The 19,271-nt window shown below is 40.7% G+C and overlaps 1 protein-coding gene across 2 annotated transcripts in view; it reads left to right on the top strand.

Moving 5' to 3' along the window:
- Positions 1-12,106: 12,106 nt before the first annotated feature.
- The window catches only part of ADCY2 (adenylate cyclase 2), a 225,488-nt gene continuing 218,323 nt past the window's right edge, over positions 12,107-19,271 (top strand). Inside the window, exon 1 of one of the 2 annotated variants that reach the window (XM_065052707.1) lies at positions 12,107-12,538. In XM_065052707.1, coding sequence (XP_064908779.1) covers positions 12,308-12,538 — 231 coding nt within the window. In that variant the 5' untranslated portion in view covers positions 12,107-12,307. The remainder of the gene's footprint in view (positions 12,539-19,271) is intronic. The other variant, XM_065052706.1, reaches the window with a different exon arrangement.

Below are 19,271 nucleotides of genomic sequence, written 5' to 3'. Positions count from 1 at the left end.
TCTATAAAATGGTGATTTCTCCCCGCCCAGAAATTTCATGCATTTTTAATTAATCTATTTAAAGAACTTTGACTTGAACAGAAGAATGGATTTACTTTCCTCTTCCTCTTCAATTTCTGTATTCCTGTCATTTATATGACATTTGCTTTTCATAAATGTTCTTTTTTTTTTGCAATTTTCCTTTGAAATATCACCCCAACTTTAGAAAAACTCTCAAACTATTTCCTTGCCATTGGAAATTCCAGATTTTCACTCTGTAATGAATGGTTATGATCAGCAAGACCATATTGTCAGATGTTCACCAGAACAGCATTATGTCTGTGCATGTAAAATGTTCCAATATTTTCAGTAATTCGGATGAGTGAAGCTGTTTGCCAAGGAATGCTTTAGGGGTTTATAAATTGAGTGATACTTAATATAGAAGTGACTTAAGTCCATTTGTAATGTTCATATAGAAGGCTTTTTATGTTTTTGGAAATTGAAATGGCTGAAAGAAAACAGAGACCCAAAGGAGAGTCACTTTTCTTTTGATTGGTGGAGTTCTATAAATCACACCCCTAGGAATGCTGAGCATCCCTGCAGAAACAGTTTGTATCAAGGTGCTGATGCTTGGCACCGTTGAGGACTGTGAGACTTATTTCAATGGGATTTATCAGTATTTAAACAGCCTCAGGAATTGGCCCAATAATAATAAAAGAATGACTTTATTTTTAAATTATGGTTTCTAACAGTAATTGTGTAGTTTAAATTGTTTTGCCTTTAACTAGTTTTTCACATTTAAAAGTTGTTGGCATAATGCTAAGACTAATATTCTTTGTGCTTTTTTATCAGTGTTACGGATGTCTGTCTTTTTTACAGAAGAAAGTCTGTTCCTGTTGTGTTGTAACTGTGCTTATGCCATTTCTATACAGGAATCAGAGAGAAGGATGAAATGAATTTCTGACCTAAAATTTTGTTGGGCAGCATGGGCCCTTCCTCACTGGCCAGAAGTCATCTCGTCAGTTTTTAAGGCAGATCTTTTTCAGATTCTGGATGTATTCACCTTCACTGAATAAGGGTTGGTTTTTTTTTATTCTCCAGTTAATTTACTGATAATTCTCTATGAAAACTAAAAGAGAGAAAGAGGATGGCTTTGCTTTTGCACTTTTGGATGATGCTTATGTAGTATTGGGGCTTTGGATGAGATTGCAGTGTGGGTGAGAACTTAAACTGCATCCCTTGATCTATTTGTTGAAAAGGTATCTGTTTTCTATTACCAGCCTTAATGATTATCTTTCAAGATTTCTGAAACTTTCCAGAAACTCAAATTGTAATAGCAGAAGCATTACAATGTGTGCAGGTTGCTGCTGACCAAGATGGAAAAACTTTGTAATGGTTCTAGGTGAACAGTTTAGGCACTCCACTGAGGTAATTCTCTCAAAGCCTCTTCTTAATAAAGGTCCTACTGAGAGGTCCATCCATCCTGGGAACTGGTCTCCAGCACTGGCCAGTAGTAGATGCTTGGTATTATGCATAGAAATTCGTGACGACTAACGAAGAGACAATATCTCACGTGAAGATCCATGACTGGACTTTACTGGTAGCCTAATCCTGTAACAGTCTAATCAAATATAACAACCACTTTTTGTTTTGGTTTGGTTTTTTTAGTCCAGTTACAACAATGCTACCACTTATACCTACATTTCTTAATTCTAATAAAGGTTATTATTAATAAAATAAAATCAACAGCATCTGCCCTTTAAGGTCTCACTCTTTCAGTGGATTGTTACAAGTTGCCAGTGTCCCATGTTTTTTCAAAGAGGAATACAGTGTTGCATGTTCATTTTGTGGGCGTGCTCAGAGTTATTTTTTCATGTTTCCTGATTTCGCCAGGTTTAGTTATACTATGGTTACTTAGGTCTGGTACATCTTATTGCCACGAATCCTTTAGAAGCAGAAGAACTCCACAGCTGAACAAAACTAAGCAAAACTTGAGCTAAAGCAAGTTAGGTAAGTTCATATAGATTAAAGATTAAAATTACAGGACAAACAGCAGACACTGGAAGCTGAGTAGTTTTGCTGCTACAGCTGTGGCAACCTGGACAAGAGTCATCTGATCACACAGCAAAATAAACTTTTGACTTTTTTTTGTTTGTTTGTTTTGTTTTGTTACTACACTTAAAATGAAGTTAAAATACCAGACTGGCTGAGCCACAAGGCTACAGCAGGAAGGGGTATAAAAATTGGACAAAATGTGTAGTGATGCCTCCTCTGACTCACCTTTCAGCCTTCAGTGATCTGCAGCTGGGAAAAACAATTGTTCAGAAAGTTTCTAAAGTGAAAGTTGTTTCTGAGCCCAATAGCCACCAGCAGATTCCCCCTACTGGCCCACGACTTTCTCATTTGCTATTTGAATGCTTGGAAAGATCTAGCATTCACAGCATCCTTCAGCAAACAGTTCCACACTTTGCTTATGAACAATATGAGGAAAAGATCATTTAAATTAGGACAATTTCTCCAATCTATATTTAACAGAAATTCTACAGATTTTGATTCAGATGTGAAAACTGATGTAAATGAAATACATGTTTCTGAAAGGTTTTCCAGTTCTCCCTACTAAATCTTGTTAGTCTAATAAAGTAAGTGAGGTTAAGATCAAATAGGGTCTGTGGAAGAATAATATAAATCATTATCTCTGTTATATCATAACCTCTGTACTTTTCTGTAGCGCCAAGGGTCATTAGACTTACCCAAAACAAACAAACAAACAAACAAACAAACAAACAAAACTTATGCAAGTCATTGTTTCCTACCAGTCCCATGAATTTCATGAAAGGGATGCATGCACGGCTACTTCAGGGAAAATGGCAGAAAAACGGTTCTCTAGCTTAATTAAGTATTGATAGCAGACAAAACAAGTACTGATCTCCCTATAACCTCATAATGTATTACTGTGACCTCTCTTAATCAAAATACTTGTGTAGCTTTTACAGAATTTATTTTTCCAAGCAGTCAATGAATGGAATATGATTAATTTTAAAAGCATCAGTTTTTCACAGACCCAGAAAACTACTGTATTTATCTTCTGTTTAAAATATAAAATGCAAGTGCGATAGCAAAAGTGTCATAGCCTACAAGCTAGGAATCACTGCATTTTTTTTTTTAAATGAGCAATTCTCTGTTTCTTTGGATATTTCCGAATTTGCAGACTAACACAATCAGTTTATGAATTAAATAAGATCGCATCAGATTTTTTTTCCTCTTACTTTTAGCATTTCAGCATGACAATTATGAACATTTCATGCCTTACTTCTGGGAATTCTGGTTGCCTTTTGAAATTTGTACTTGTACTTACACTTACAAATTTCATTCTTTTCTTAATGCCTCAGCTGTCTAGAAAATGGCCAATTTTGGGTTTTCATTTGAGATTTTTTTTATCTGCTTCACTATGAAGGACGTCTTTAAAATACTTTCTTAATTGTTTTATAATTGGATATTTTTTTTTGTAACCAGAATATTTTATCGTAATTTTATTCTTTATTAGATTATTTTATAATTCTCATCCTTTACTCCATGTGTTGATAACTTTCCAAAATACTCCTACACCACTGTCACAGCTGTCTTTGAGCATTCTCTACCAAGTCATGTAAGCGTTGTCTTGCACTTCTTCACGCATCTATTGCCCTCATTTGACTTTACCACTCAGCAGAAGACTGATGCTGAACTTCGGACAAATGTTCCAAGTTTCATATTGATCCTTAATTTGTTTCCGGCAGCTGTCATCCAGCTCTTGCTTGTTCTTTCTTACTGAGTCTACTTATTTCTTTATTCTGTGACTCTTTCTACCCTATCTTTAAAAGTAGTGACTTGCTTTATAAATTTTATTTCCTTTCCAAAGCCTCAAATCTGTTTTTAACTAGTACTTGATGTAGTCCTGTCTTTATTTTACACCCTTTAAAAAATTCTCTATCATATTTGTTTTGTTTATTTTGCTGATTTTAGCTGCATATGAATTTTAGATGTTGCATTGTTTTGAATCAGTAAGTATACGGCCAGTCTGACCATACACAACTCCACTACTTGATTATCACACACTTATGAAAGCATATGTAAGAAAACACATTGCTAGAGAAAAAACATGTTAATAACTAAATTACTGGCATAACAAAGAATATACTCTTTCATGATCAAAAGAAAAGTTATTTTTCTTGCAGTCAGAGGTCTACATGGAAATGTAATTTAATTCCATATAGCAGGTGTGATCTTAGGAGCTTATAATGAATCAGGACTTTATAATAAAATACAAGAATTCCACAGTTTTGATGAGAACAATTAGTTAGTCCATAATTAGTTATGACTAATTCTTACCTCTTTCCTACAAGGATAAAAGTCATAAGACTGTCTATATTGTTGTGCACAAGTCCCTGCCTATTGATAGTGAAGACTTAGAGAAGGCACATAAGAACAGGACATGTAGGATAATATTCTCTGGGGTTTAACTGCTCAGTTTCCGTGGATCAACCTGTTTGGGTCTTCTCTTGACCTAGAGCAGGGGTGTCAAACTCATTTTCACCGGGGGCCCTAGTTACATTTATATAGTCCTAAAATTACATTTGGCTCATTGAAGGCAACTGTGAGGCTGATGTGGCTCCCAGTGAAAATGAGTTTGACACCCCCGACCTAGAGTCGAGGTCTCTTCTACCTTGATTATAATTTTTAACTAATTCCTTGATTTTTTTCTAGTCCATTTTAAATGAATTTATACTTGGTTTTCATAGCAGCGACTGGCAGTGAATAACACAATTTAATTACGTTGTGGGATTTTTTTGTTCTAAAAAGAAAATCTTCTTTGCCTGCCATATGACAGTTTTACCAGGTGTGTGTTAGTTCTTACTTTAGAGAAAATAATGAATGGCCATTCTCTATTCACTGTCCTTACGGCTTTTCTGTTCCATAAGCTTCAATCAGACTGGGAGGATATATCCTCTTTTGAAAAGAGTCCTGTTCCATTAAGTCATTTCTCCAGCTGGGATCATAATCCTTTTTCATACTTTTTTATGTTCAGGGCTTTTTTTTTCAGATGGGAACTGTGCAGAGTAAACAAGGTGTGGGGTATTGATACATGAATGTATAACTAAAAAAAAACCAAAACAAAAACATAAAAAACCCTAGCAATTAACTTAATTGTTAGTTGTTTTTTTTTTTTCCCCTCTGTGTATTATTTTTAATTACCTTATATGTAAAAGTCTATAATTTCTTGGTTCAAAAATCACTGGTTGTGCTCTAAAAGTGAAAATGAGGTGGTGTAGAAGTATTCTATCATACCAGTATACTGACAGTTATTACATATAGTTTACTGTAATAAGGATAATATAATCCTAATGGTCTAATGTTCACCTAATTAGCATGGCTTGAAGAGCAGTTCATTAAGTGGTTGTTTAAAAATTGGCACAACTAGTTTTCCAGTAACAATGTAAATAACACGTATGTCCAATAAGCATGAATCTGAGAAGCATGAGACTGACACTATTGGTAAAAAATGATCAAACTTATTTCTGGTATTAACCTAAAACACGCATTTACTGGATATTTTCTTATGGTTGTGAGATTGGCTGCTGTATTCTAACATATCATAAAAAACAGTATGGTCATGTAAGTTCTACACGGTTGTCTATTAAAACACGAACCTTTGATCATTATAACTGAGACCTAAATCAAATAAAAATATGCCAGACACCAAGATCAGTTAGTAATTGATCAGTACAGGTGTCTTTAAAAAAACAATTTCATGCTGGTCAGATGAACCTTGTGCCATTTATGTACTGGATACTGACAAGGAACAGGAAAACACTGTATAATGCTAAGCATTTTCTGAAAAACCCCATGGAAAATGCTTGTATAAGCAGGAAATAATGTCTTTATTTTTGTGCTACTTTTCTTTCCTAGAAATCACAAAGTACTTTAAAACTTGGTAATTATTTCATAGCTTTTTGACATAAGACGTGTGAAATTTAGAAAACATACCTAATGAAGGCTCAGGAACTAAAATAAAAAAATACATCAGGAATATTTGGACTGGGAAACCAATTCTTTTTAATCCCACCGTAACACCAGCAATCAATAAGGACACATATGGTGGTGCAATACAACTTCAGAACATGAGGTCTTTACCTGATATTTGATGCTATGAACTGTCTGGAAAGCAGCTTGGTAGAAAAGGACCTGGGTGTACGGGCATACAAGATGAATACAAGATACCAATGTGCCCTTCTGGCAAAGAAAGCCAACAGTGTACTGGGCTGCATTACAAAGAGTGTTGGCTGCAGGCTGAGGGAGATGATTCTTCCCCTCTTCTCAGCACTGGTGAGACACTTAGAAACGCTAGATTCATTTCTGGGCTTCTAAATACAATAAAGGCAAAGGCACACTGAAGTGAGTCCAATGTAGGGTCATGAAGTTGATCTAGCAATTGGAGGATCTGTCTTATGAGGAAGGGTTGAGACTGTTTAGGTTAGAGAAGAAAAGGTTCAAGAGGGATCCTACCAGTGTGTATAAATACCTGATGGGGGCAGGGAGCAGAGGAGATGAAGACAGACTCTTCACAGTGCTGCTCAGCGAAAGGACAAGATGCAACGGGCACAAAATGTTAAGACAACAAAGTCTGTTTAGAAAAAGCTTTTTTTACTGTAAGGGTGATTGAACATTGGAACAGGTTGCCCAGAACAGTTGTGAAGTCTCCATCCTTGGAGACATTCGAAGCTCAGCTGGACATGGTCTAGTTGATCTTGCTTAGAGCACAGGAGTTAGACTAGACAATCTCCAGAGGTCCCTTCCAGCCTCAACTTGTTGTCATTACCACTTAAAATAATGAATCTGCTAGCAATTGCAGTCTGCTCCTCTAAGAAACATGAGTGACTTGCAAAACACCTAATCACGAGCTACAGAGACTACTGACATTGCAGCTTTAGATATTCTGAAGCCCACACAATTAGTTGTGGCTTGCTTTAACATGTATCTTGAGACTGTCAGATGAAGTGTCCTTTAGCTGAATGTTGCTCATTATACACTAAAATGAATATGCACTAAAACCAATATGCAAGTGTGTAACCTATTGGCTCTTTAGGGTGTGAATGCAGTGATAAGATTTTGTATATAATGGCTGCTACTTTTCTTTCTGGTATGCTGGCTTTATTCCAGCATCCAGACTTGTGCAACTCTGAAATAAACAGTATCTCATCTCTGTGTGCAAAAATTTGGCTTTTCTTTTTTGCACATTGGGTGACAGAACCCTGTTCTGGGACAACAAACTGTTCTGTGATTCTGTAAATTTTCTTTCAGTCCTAATGAGACAGAAATCCCTTGTGAAATGCCACTGGCACTTTAGTTTTGGAGATCTTGATCTTCTGGATAATTTTCCAGTCATACCATGCTTTTTGAAAGAAGGAGACAGTAGGAATAATTGACCCAGTAGGAATAACTGACCCACTATTCAGCTATAACAGATGCTACAAAACCATCTAAAATACTGATATATGCTTTGATCTTTAATAAAAAGTTTATCTTGTTTAGGTGACCGATGTAGTTACCATCTGTGATGAAAACAGGGAAGAAGGAAGACTACTGAGGTATTTTCAGATCATCTGGATCTCCAGAATTTCCTTCAATAACCTCAGAACTTCTTAGTAATTACTCTTAAAAGTTTATGGAGGCTGAGTGAGGCCCAAAGTTAGATATATTACCTTCAAAATGAGAAGGAAGAAAAGTAAAAGAACACAAAGAATTATAGATCAGTCAGACTGTAATTTAGCACCTTAAATAATAATGTTAAACACCTCAGGCAAGTCTGTATCTAAATCAAAAGTGAATTCACCAGGTTACAGCTGTGTGAAATCAAATACATTTCTGTAGGAAACTCTGTCATCATGTTTTGAAAAAAAAAGCAGTAGGACATAGCTAAAGTTATAAGGCTTGAGAGAGCAAGTCCTGATAACTGAACTCAGTATGGTATATCCAGAAAAATTCTGTGAAAAAGTTGTGTGTCCCTGATGGAGAAGTTACTGTTGTTAATTACTGTTGTAATTTTCCATGCAGATTTAGTATTTCTCAACCCATACGTTTCTAGGTCACAGGGAGTGCCAGTTCCCGGTACAAAATTTAATCCCCCCTTCTACAATTGTGGACAAGCTAGATGTACTGCTCTTAAGGCAGGGATGGCTCACGGGTTGGTGTCCCCCAAGAGCAGCACTAAGCAGGACCGTTGACCTGTCTTTGGCCACGCAGCCACAGCCAAGCTCTGGAAGTGCAGTTCAGTCAGCAGGCATGTGTTAATCTAACTGGCAGGACAACTTGCCCTGCAACTGCAGCTCAGTGTGAGGTGGCCTGATGGACATGGGCAGTGGCAATAAAGTCTCAAGACTGTAGCGATGGGTTTGTCTTTCTGGGCAACGTTGGTGGCCAGCTGCTGAGTAGGGGAATCTAGCCATCACTGTACTTGTGAGCAGTGTATTTTGCTCAGGGAAAGCACTCTGGCTCTTTTGAGGGCTTGCTGTGTTGCAGGATGGCGGGATTCAGCATCTCTTCCTTGCAATTTATTTCCTCTGGGTATGGATGTCCTAGAGCTAAGAAGAGTAGCTGAGAACAAAGGATCTGTCTCTCTTCTCCCTCTACTAGAGAGTTAGTCTGCATCCCTGACCAGAACATCCATGCAGGAGAATGCAACAGGAAAGGAAAATGAAGGAAAAAAATAATGGAGATCGATTGAGCCTGAGTGGCAAACACTGTGATGTAGGGAACAGGAGGTTCTCCTGTTCCTATTTAGTGTTCTCCCTAGGACCTATCACAGATCCCTTCACCCTAGTAATAAGCTGTGATATAGCAGAATCACAGAACAGTTCAGGCTGGAAGAGACCTCTGGAGATGGTCCAGATAGAAGTTCTCTGCCTTAATCAATCTGCTACTAGAAAGTGTAATGCCTCTGGCACATGATTTCTTTGACAAGCAGCTGTGGAGCTCAACCTTTTGTTCTGTGTTGTTCCGCTTCTCCAGAGGGGTACAGCAGATGCTTAGACACCAGCTGCTCATGAAACAAATTCTTTGGCGTTGTTGGAGTCCCACGGGTACACAGTGGATACCTTCTGACAATCTTAAGTGCTTTTTTCCTCTTTTAGGGAAATAAAGTGGAATACACAGAGGGCTTTTCTTCTGAATGTCCTTTGCTTATCAACCTTAGATTATAAAATTCTCTATATCTTCATTTTCCCTGAGGCACAGAAAACTTACAGGTTGAGCCAAGTAAGGATGTATATTTTAGGCTACCTAGGGAAAGTGGTCTCTATAAACATATGACATTTTAACTCAAGAAATTACAAAATTGTCATTTGACTGTAATAATATTCATTTAATTAAATGCATCCTGGGTGGGGGTGTGGGGAAAGTGTTGACATCTTAGTTAAAAACTAGATCATTCAAATCAGAAGGTCAAATTCAGATCTAGGTATTGTGCAGTTTCAATTACCTTGTCCATACATAGAACGTTGCAGTCATTAATTATATGACAGTATGGTATTTTTTTTCACTGAACTTTCGCCTCTGACTATAGATCTACACTAAGCACTGATGGGTGTTGTAGACATTAAGGTATGGGATGTTCCTAGCTAGAGTTTGAAGAATGAATTAAAAGATGCAGGTTTCTAGTTTGGAGAGGGAACGTAAGGGGAGTGAGTTCATCAGGTGGGCAAGAAAACAAAAAGTCAAATAGTCAAATGGAAACATAACCTGACGCTTCCTCTTGCTCAGCTGTTAAAGCATCCTACGTCTGATCTTTCAGAAGGGAGTTATGCTGAACTCATAATTCTGAAAAGGCACAAGATACCACTGGGCAACCTTTGGGCTAATTAAGTTTTTGCTATGGAATTATAATTTTATTTCCTGAGAAATTGCATGAGATGAATATAATGAGAAATTAGCTGTTACAGGCATAAGATCTTACTGAAATAACAAACAAATGACATGATCAGTTTACTAAACTCTTTGGAATGGCCTTTTCTGTTCAAGTTCAAAGAGGGGGAAAGTAGTGGAAAGCTCTTCAAGCACAATTACCTATGGTAAGAAAGACAACCAGTACTGTCAATATTAACCTACTGTGTAAGTTTCAATTACTTTTGGGGACATGGTTGTTGTATACATGGAAGAGAGAACATGCTTCAATTTGCCTGTTCTTGTCTTTTACATTTTTACGAGTCTATACAGAATCATGTAATTATTATTGTCTTTTAAATAAATACTAGTGGGCTATTACCCTTCCTATCCTTGAGAGATCAAACCTCATGTGCCTCAAAATCCCAAATATTGCAATCTGCTTTTAAAAGTTTGTGGGTTTTTTTTTATGTTGTAGTTCTGGTTTGTCTTTTGATTTTTTTTAAAACCTCTCTTGCTTATGCCGCTATATAAGTGTGTGTGACAGTGAGGGTGGCCAACTCCACAGTTTTCGAAGTGACTGCAAGTAAAGCCTTTTCACATTGCAAAAAATTCTCACACCCACCTCTACTAACTCCTTCTCAGCAATTAATTCTGCCAGAATGTTCTCCCCACATAGATTTGTGTTCATCCTTCAATCTTATCACTGCTGCTTCTGAGAGTCTTTCGTCCTTTCTCTCCCAGAACAGTGGGCGCAGTTGTAACTTTCCACTTCTTCCTCATCTGTTCCTTCTGTCCCAGCAAACACTTCAGGGGAAGGAAGAGTGAAAGCCAAGGAGCTTTTCTTTCTGCCAGCCAGCTGAGAGGTACAGAGTGCAGGGAAGATCAGGTTTCATACTTGTTTCAAACCCAAGGAATCTAAGAAGTGTATGTGTATGGATAGGGCTTCTGAGCTACAGGTACTGTTGGTTTCTTTGCTTCGTCAGACTGGTGGCTGATCATCTGGATGAAACCATGAACAGTGGCAGAGAAAGAAGGCAGCATTAGGTGTTAAAGGGGCAGTTTTGGTCCATATCATCCTAGTTACCTGCCTTCTCTTCTACCTGGCTGCTAGCCTTCTGCTCTAAATCTCTCATGACCGACCACTTATAGTAGCCCAAATTTTCACTTTCTGTATTATTGCAGTACACACCCAAGTCCCTCTTGCTCCTTGCTATTGCTCCTGACTCCAGTCACCAGAAGCCACCCATGGACATTTAGTCCCAGTAGCATCCATGTCACTTTTGTCTCTTCTTTTCCCTGGAGACCTCAGGCATCACTGCATCCTCTGGAAGCTAAAGGATGTGGCAAAGCAACAGCAGAGGCTGGACAGTGGGTCAGGGACGGCAGAGAGAGATTTGTGTTGCAGGGATGGATATTCCATGAGGCAGTGGGCTGGGGAAGGAGAACCGTGTGCATGTGTTTACATAACTTTAGCTGGTAAACTCTGTGTGTGATGCATATGTAACTTAAGTGAGTTACATGGCCAGTTTGTTTCAGGTGTCTGCTTTGTTAGGAAAACTAACTAATATTCCAGTTTGTTTCAAGTACCTGATTTGTTAGGAATAACCAACTCCTTCAGAAAAAGGAAAGCAGGGGAAAAGGTATGTTACGCTGCTTCCTAACGTGAATTCCTTCTCTCGACAAAAATTGAGGTGTGATTTTTAGAAAGGAGATTCAGGCTCCGGGAAAGGTACTCAGCGAAGCAGACCGGCCAAGCCCTCCTCGCCTGCAGGAGTAACTTCAAAGAGATTTTCAGTCCTATCTCCCTCTTGCGCCGGGAGGTGCTGCCACGCACCCGCGGGAAGGCTGCCGGAGCTGCCCCGCTGCGGCGTCCCCTCGGGGGGCCGGGAAGGACCGGGGCCGCGGCAGGCGGGAGAGGCACACGGCGCGCCCCCCGCCACCGCGCCCGGCCAGCTGCTGCCGCGCTGTCGCCGTCCGGAGAGGCACCTGAGGAAGCAGCGGATCCCTTCGGGAGCGCCGGGAGCGGCGAGGTCTCCCGGTCGCACGCGGGGCAGGGACTGCTTTCAAGGTCGCCCGAGGAGGCGCCTCCCGCTCCCGCCGCCGCCCCTTGGGTGCTTGTTCTGGGCGGCCGCCCGCTCCCCTCCTCGACGAGGAGGAGCGACCCTCCCGCCCCCACCTCCGGAGGAGTCGGGAGAGGCATGTGCGTGCGAGGTGGAGCTTTCCGGAGGGGCACCGAGCCCCGGGCTGGCTGCGCGGCGGCCGCCCGCCGTACCATGCCGCTGCCGCCGCCGCCGCCGCCGCGGCTCCTCCTCTCCGCCTCCCGCGCGGGAGCGCGCCCCGCTCCACTCCCCGGCTGCCTCCTGCAGCAGCGGCGGCGGCGGCGCTGAGGGAGTTGCGCGGGCTCTGCCCGATGTGGCAAGAAGCGATGATGATGAGGAGGAGACGCCGCTACCTGCTGGAGCGGGCAGAACAGGCGGGCGGCGGCGGCTGCGGGGCGAGCGGCGAGCAGTCCCGCTCCCGGGACTGGCTCTACGAGTCCTACTACTGCATGAGCCAGCAGCACCCGCTCATCGTCTTCCTCCTCCTCATCGTGATGGGCGCCTGCCTGGCCTTGCTCGCCGTCTTCTTCGCCTCCGGGCTGGTAAGAGACGCCCTCTCGGTCTGGGACCCGCGCCGCCCGGCATCCCCGCTCCCACCGCCGGGCATCCCCGCTCCCACCGCGCGGCTGGCAGCTCCGCACCCGGCGCCCTCCGCTGAGCCGAGGCGGGTGGGGCGGGACGGGACGGGGCGGGAGAGAGCCGGTGCTGCTGCTCTTGCGGAGGAAAGTTGGTGGCGGGAGGCGCCGGTGTGGCGGCGGGCAGCGGCTGCGGGTCCCGGGGACCCCCCCTCCCAAACTTTGCTGCCCGATGTTTTGAGGCGGCGCTGGAACAGCGGCAGCGCGGCTGGTCGGGCGAAAACTGAGTCAACAAGCGCATCGAGTTTAATTCACTTAATTCGTTGACTCTGCTCCTTTCCAACTGGCAGTTTAGCCGTATTGGCCTTTTTAGTGGCAGGGTTTAAATCGCCGCACAGAAATGCAGTCCGTATCAGCATCTGAAGTAAATTTTTTTTTTTGGCAAGTAGATAGGGGCCGTTCCCTCCTTGTTTTCCCCCCCTCATTTTGCCGTTTTCTAGCGTTCGACCCGTTTTCTCAAGAAAGCTTTTGGAGCAGCGCAGCCTTCGTTTTTAAGGGAGATGAAGTTTGGTCGGTCGGGTACCTTTTCTGCATGTCCAGTGCGAGGCTTCCAGCCTTTGGTAGGGAAAATATGCCACAGCGGCAGATGACAGTCGGCATCAGTTTATCTCACCCAGAAATCTGTGGCGTTTTGCCCTTGCGTTGAACGCAAAGGAAAAGCTGCAGAGGGCAGTAAAATTCTTGCTCCTTACAGAGTTTTCCTGCTGTTAGTGATCAGAGGCAGGCTGTTTGCATTACTGTATACTTTTAAAGTGAAGAATGGGGATTTGAGGGGGGTCTCAGATATTTTGTGTTTTTTTCTTTATTTTCTTTTTTTTTTTTTTTAATTATCTGATGTTCTTCTGGAAAGCTTCATGTTTATTGAATAAAGCTAGTGATCTCTAAGAGCGTGGATAATAGGTTAGTATAATCTAATGGATTCTCTTCTAGAGGCACTGTATCTAACTGCTTAAACAGAGAATCCTGCTTTCTTGCTTGTTAGGACCAAACTTTTGCCTTAAAAACTGCAAGTATTTCTTGCAAGGTTATTTAGAGTTAATTTTCTTTCCTTTTGACATTTCCTTTAATTATTTTTTGAGCTTCGTGTTTAAGTGCCATTCCTACTAAATACAAAGCAGTTGTAAAAGAACTAATGTGACGCCAGTAATGCCGATGCCTCATAATTCAGTTGTTTACTGCCTAAATGTCTGAATTTTTGAATTCTGTGTACAAAATATGGGTTCAACATCTTATGTAACTCTGGTGTGTCAACTTGGATGCTTGTCCATTAGGGATGAAGGGACCAATGATGGAAATCGAAGTCTGTCAGATATTCAGTCTGAAGCATAGTTAGGTGTGGAGATGTACACATGTACACAATAATCACCTACAGCCAAGGTGGCAGAACTTGGGCTGGACAGTGTTTAGCATTAAGTTTCATACCTTTCAGTCATGGTATGATCTAGAGCAATTTATGAGTTGCATGTGCTTATTTTTGTAAATTGTTCATGATAACAATGGTGGCATAACACTGAGCCTAGATCAAAGGACTACTGAAAGTTATGGAAACAAAACTATGAGCTGGTTGAATCTTGCCAGACATTACTACTTCAGAAAGCGTGAATTTTATAGTTCAGTCTGCATTTGGAATTCCAGACATACCAGAAGAAGAAAAATGCTTTTAAAACCTTTTTCCTGAGCCTTTATCTCCCTGTGGCTAACAACTGGACGGGTGAGTGGAGAAAGAGGTGGGGTTCATCCTTAAAGTTTCCAGTCGATGGATGAAAGTAACTTCAGGCGAAGAAGAAAGCTTGCCTATACGGACTTCCAGCCACAGGATGTTGGGCAAAATCCTTTGGAGCCCTGCCCAGAGTTTCACCTAAAAGCGTTTTATTATAGTCTAGCTCTGGTTGCATTTATGATTAAAATATTCCTGAAGGTTTGGATCTGTTTCTCCTGCACCTGAATAAAGAATACACTTTTTATATAGCTATGGAATCTTAGTAATTTTTTTTTTTTGGTGGCTGAATATATAAAAAGGACAAACAGTTATGAGTGTCTGATCCACGTGAGCCAATATTAATATCCTTGTCTTCATTTTACACATCTAGTATGTATGCAGTTGTTTTGACAGAAGATGTAATTTTGTAAAGGAGGCGAAAGGGAAGTGGGATAGTTCTGTGTAGGTCTGTGCTGTGCATTTGAAGTTAAAGGAAATATTTTTTAACAGTTGTTGCCTTTACATTTTGTATAAAGCATTTAAGATTTTACTGAAAATTACTTAAGCCTGTTGTGGAAACAAAACTCCAAAATGACTCACCATAACACTTGATTTGGATTTCTTGCTTGTACTTTGAAGAACAGCTTAGAACGTGGAACATGGGATCGGACATGGTTCAGAAAAAAATGATATTTTTGAAGCACGGAGCATTTTTATGGTCTAGGATTTCTTAAAAAGGAATGAAACCAATGGAAGTGAGAGGCTTTCCTTCTATTTTAATTTTTTATTTGATTGTTAAAATAGACCACTGTGATGTCTGAGTTGCCTTTTTTTTCTTTTTTTTTTTTTTGGCAATGTGTCCTTAAGTGTTCCCAAACACAGCCAACCACACAGGGATGTATTCCACTTACTCAGCTATTTCAACCTGTCAGAATATGGGCTGTAGCCTTCCTGATTTCAGATGAAAAATTTATAAAAGCTGTTGCAAAATTACAGTAAATAAGATTACTTACAAAGTGTGCCTGGAAGTCTGATTACTTTTCTTTCAGACAATGTACTGCTGTTGTTACTGAGAGAGATTTCTTGGGAGATTTTACTTTTGTTTGTTTCAGAAAAATATTGTGATTTTGACCTTCGGGATTAAGCGCTCTATCTCCTCAAACACAAGATGGAAGAGTCCCAGAGTCTACTTGAAAGATGACCATTCACAGCTTAAAGTTTTAAATAATGTAGTGATGGTATCAACCTTTGAATTTCCTGTGTCAAAGTATCATCTGTTTTTCTCTGTACCTGGCATGGACTGAAAACTGTCAAAATGAGATCAGTCATCCATGTTTAGCTCCTGCTTTAATTTCCCAAGCCTGTGAAAGCCTTCCAGTGCTTAGAAATGCCAGAGGTCAGGTTCATTTTCTGTCTGGTTATAGTCTTGTTCTTGCAATATAATATGTAGGACAAACTCATTATTTGTCCCCATCTCCCTTTTTAGTGCTAAAAATTTATGACCATTTTCAGTGGTATCTAGAGCAGCTTTTTCTTTGGCCAGAGTAAATCTATTATAACTGGATTATAAAAGAGAAAAAAAATGCAGTTTTTAAGTTCATAATGTGCAGTGTGAGTGTATCCAAAATATCTGCAGTTGTGATGTTTGGTTTCTTATGCAGCTAAACAAAACTCTGACTGTAAACAGGGATGATACTCAAATTATACAATTTATTGGAAGGCCATAACTTTCATTCATCCATGTATTTTCTAGACATTAAGCATGCCCAGTCCGTAGAAACAGGCTTCAATAAAAAACTACAGGGATATCAGAATCTTTTAGCACAGGTAAAGACCTTGTGGTCTAAGTGGGAGAAGACCTAAGTCTGCCAAGATCTTCTTTCTGTCCCTTTTCCCAAAACTTAGGGTCCTCCAGTCTGCTGGCAGATGTGCTTGTTTTCCTTTAGGCTTGCCTGTGCCCCTTGCTCAAAGACTGCAAGTCTGCTATGAGGTGCTTGTGCTTTTAATACTAATCTGTGGCCCTTATCTGTCTCTAGAATCATTGCTGCTACATGTGACCTCGTAAAGCTCTTAAGATGTGTTGACCTTTGTTGATGTGGAGCTGCATGCTTCTTGATGATATCATTGGCCAAGTGGAGCATGTGTTGAGTGAAGAGTGCTTCTACAGTGTGGCATTCTGATGCCTTCTCCCTTCTAAAGTGCCATGAGATGATTTTGCTTTAGCTGCCTAATGACTGTGTGATGATCCCCCCAGCCACTTCTTTGAAGTTCGTGGAAAGTTCCTGATTATGCTGGTAGGCCCAGTTATGATTCCCTTCACTGATTCATAAATCCAAGAAATTGAAGTTTGGCTGCATACCTGCCCAAATACCTTCTGTAGCAAGAGTGGGAATAGGCAATCTTCCTTAAAGGGGGAGTACAATTAACTAGGGAGGTGTACCTGCAGCATGGCAGATGTAGGAACTGCAGGAACATGCTCATGCAGCAGCTGGTTTTCTGGCATCAAACTGAATTTACCTTAATCTGATCCTGCAATGGAAGTCGAGGTAGCTGCCTCATTCTGAAGGAGCACATTATAACTTCTTCGTGGCAACGTGGCTGGCAGGGAACTGCCTCTGTGCAAAAAGAAGAGGATGAGAAGAGTCCTGTAAGCTTCCTGGGGATTGAACTGGGGAGTGCCATGTTTTGGGCCCTTGATCAGAATGACAGCAAATCCTCCCTTCCTCTAATTGATCTCACTCTTGTCTAAAAGAAATGCTGCTTCTGGTAAAAACTGGACATCAGCCAAACCCTTCAAGATTTCCATGATCAGAATCTCATCCTGCAAATGGAGGGGAAACGTCTTCAAATCCATGTGGAAAGAGTAGCTTTGGAAGATATGTCGCATCATTCTCATGGCAGTATCTCAAGTGACTAGGTGTCTGCAGAAGGGCATCTGTTGCATGCCTCTGGTAATGTGCTCATCTGTACTCTGGATCTGAAAAATTCATCCATCCACACCAAATGGTCACCACACAGATGTTGTAGTAATGTTATACTCCTATTCCTGAGACGCTCTGTTACAACCTAATTCCACAGAATAATACAGCTGTAGTGTAAGTTCACTTGTACTCTCAATTTTAAGAAATCTTTTGAGATCAACCCTGTGTAATTTAAAAATTTAAATTTTGTTCGAGAGCACCAACTGTCTTTCCCTAAGTCCAAGAGTACCCAAGGTCTGAAAGCATTCCTTGGAATACTTGCAGACTGAAGTAAGCCAAAGCATCTGCTATACTGTTTTCAAACTTTGGCATATCTATTCCTGAAAAAAAGAAAGCTAAGTCACAGCAAAGGTAACAAACCAGGAAAAACCTCACTAATTGAAGGACAAGCAGTGACAGGGTTGTTTGCAAGCCTGATGCTGTCATTGTTGTGCCCAGGAGGTATCCTACCTCTTCTTAAACTCATTCTGCCAGATTATTGCTACTACAAAGATGAGGAAGAAGTAAAAACAAACATTGGAGTATTTATAATGTCTTTTCTTTCTGTAATTCCAGCTATAATTGAGCATGTATTTCTACTTTCAAGGCCCCCATTAAAATGTTCCATGAGGAAATCCTGTGTTTCAAATTTTTTTTTTTCTGGTCTCTTGACACCATAATATTACAATATATTCTTCCAGCTATAGTTGCTGGCTATTTGATACAGTCTTAGGATATTGCTGTCCCTGCCAAATGCTCCTTACAATAGTATCTTTAGTTGTCTAACAATAACTTCTGTAGCCAATATTATCTCTTTAGTCAGGCCTGTAAAGATTACTGCATCTTCCTGCCTGAAACAGGAGTTGCCGAGCTTTGTGTCTGGTTTCATTCCTCCCTACTACATCAGCCTGGGCCTTTTCTTGTTTGATTTGCTAATGACACTCCCAGTACATCTGTGATTGCCTTTAATGCTGCTAAGAGCTGGTCTCATTTACCAGTCCCTAACAAGCCTGGAAACATAAAGCCATCGAGATAATGAGGTGCCAGTGGCAACTTCACTTTGCATACCTCTGTTTTGTCCTTCATGTTGAATAAACTGAATGCTGAACAAGAACTGGATAAAACCATAGGTATGGCTATGTTGGAAAAATACTTAGCTTTGAACTGTAATCTTAATAAATTAAAGTTTTGTGGATACCCTGGCAGTGGAAAGTTAATTTAATGTCACAAATTGTGACTCAAAGCAATGGATCCACAACTCCTAATCATTACTGCAGCTGACAAAAATGACAAACAACATAGTGACTAGAGCTGTTGTTTACTGAGGTGCAATGGCAATAAGACAGATGATGAACTGGGCTACAATTGTCTGCTGTCTTTATCAGCATCAAGCCAGGCACGTGGATTCACAGATCATCTATCGACAACTTCGTAGTGGATCTGCCATGAACCAGTGAATACCTGTCTGCTTATCTTGCTTAAAATTTTTCAAATTGATTTTTCAAGTTCCTTCCTGTGGACAAGGAAATGTGATGCATTTATGGACATCTTCAAGCTCTTATAAAAATGGTGAATAGGTTTCTTTGGTTGGGCCTTCAAGAGGTCTCCTAGATTAAGGACAGTCCTTAGGTTCTTGCTCTGAATAAGAAAACTCCTCCTCATCATAATGGTGACAGTCACCGGACTCTTCCAGACATCACTGTGCATCATTCCATGCTGGTGGTGGTATAGGCATTTAACATAGGTAGAAGTGATCTGCAAATCTCTTGAGCGGCTGGGCATGGGAACAAAGATGTTCCCATGATGGGAACAAAGTGTAGCTGAACACCTGTGGTGTTTCATCCTGTGCCTACACTCCCAGTCACAGCCGAGCTGTGATCCCACACAAGCTAAGTGCTGCCACAGTGGCTTCTGCATATTTCAGAAAGAACTGAGTCAGCTCAGGCCTTACTGATATGTGATGATGAGAAGCTGACAACAA

The sequence above is a fragment of the Columba livia genome, chromosome 2 (assembly GCF_036013475.1).
Source record: "Columba livia isolate bColLiv1 breed racing homer chromosome 2, bColLiv1.pat.W.v2, whole genome shotgun sequence".
In the NCBI taxonomy this organism is placed as follows: domain Eukaryota; kingdom Metazoa; phylum Chordata; class Aves; order Columbiformes; family Columbidae; genus Columba; species Columba livia.
Note: the sequence above shows the minus strand (reverse complement) of the source record. Positions and strands in the feature narration are given on the sequence as shown.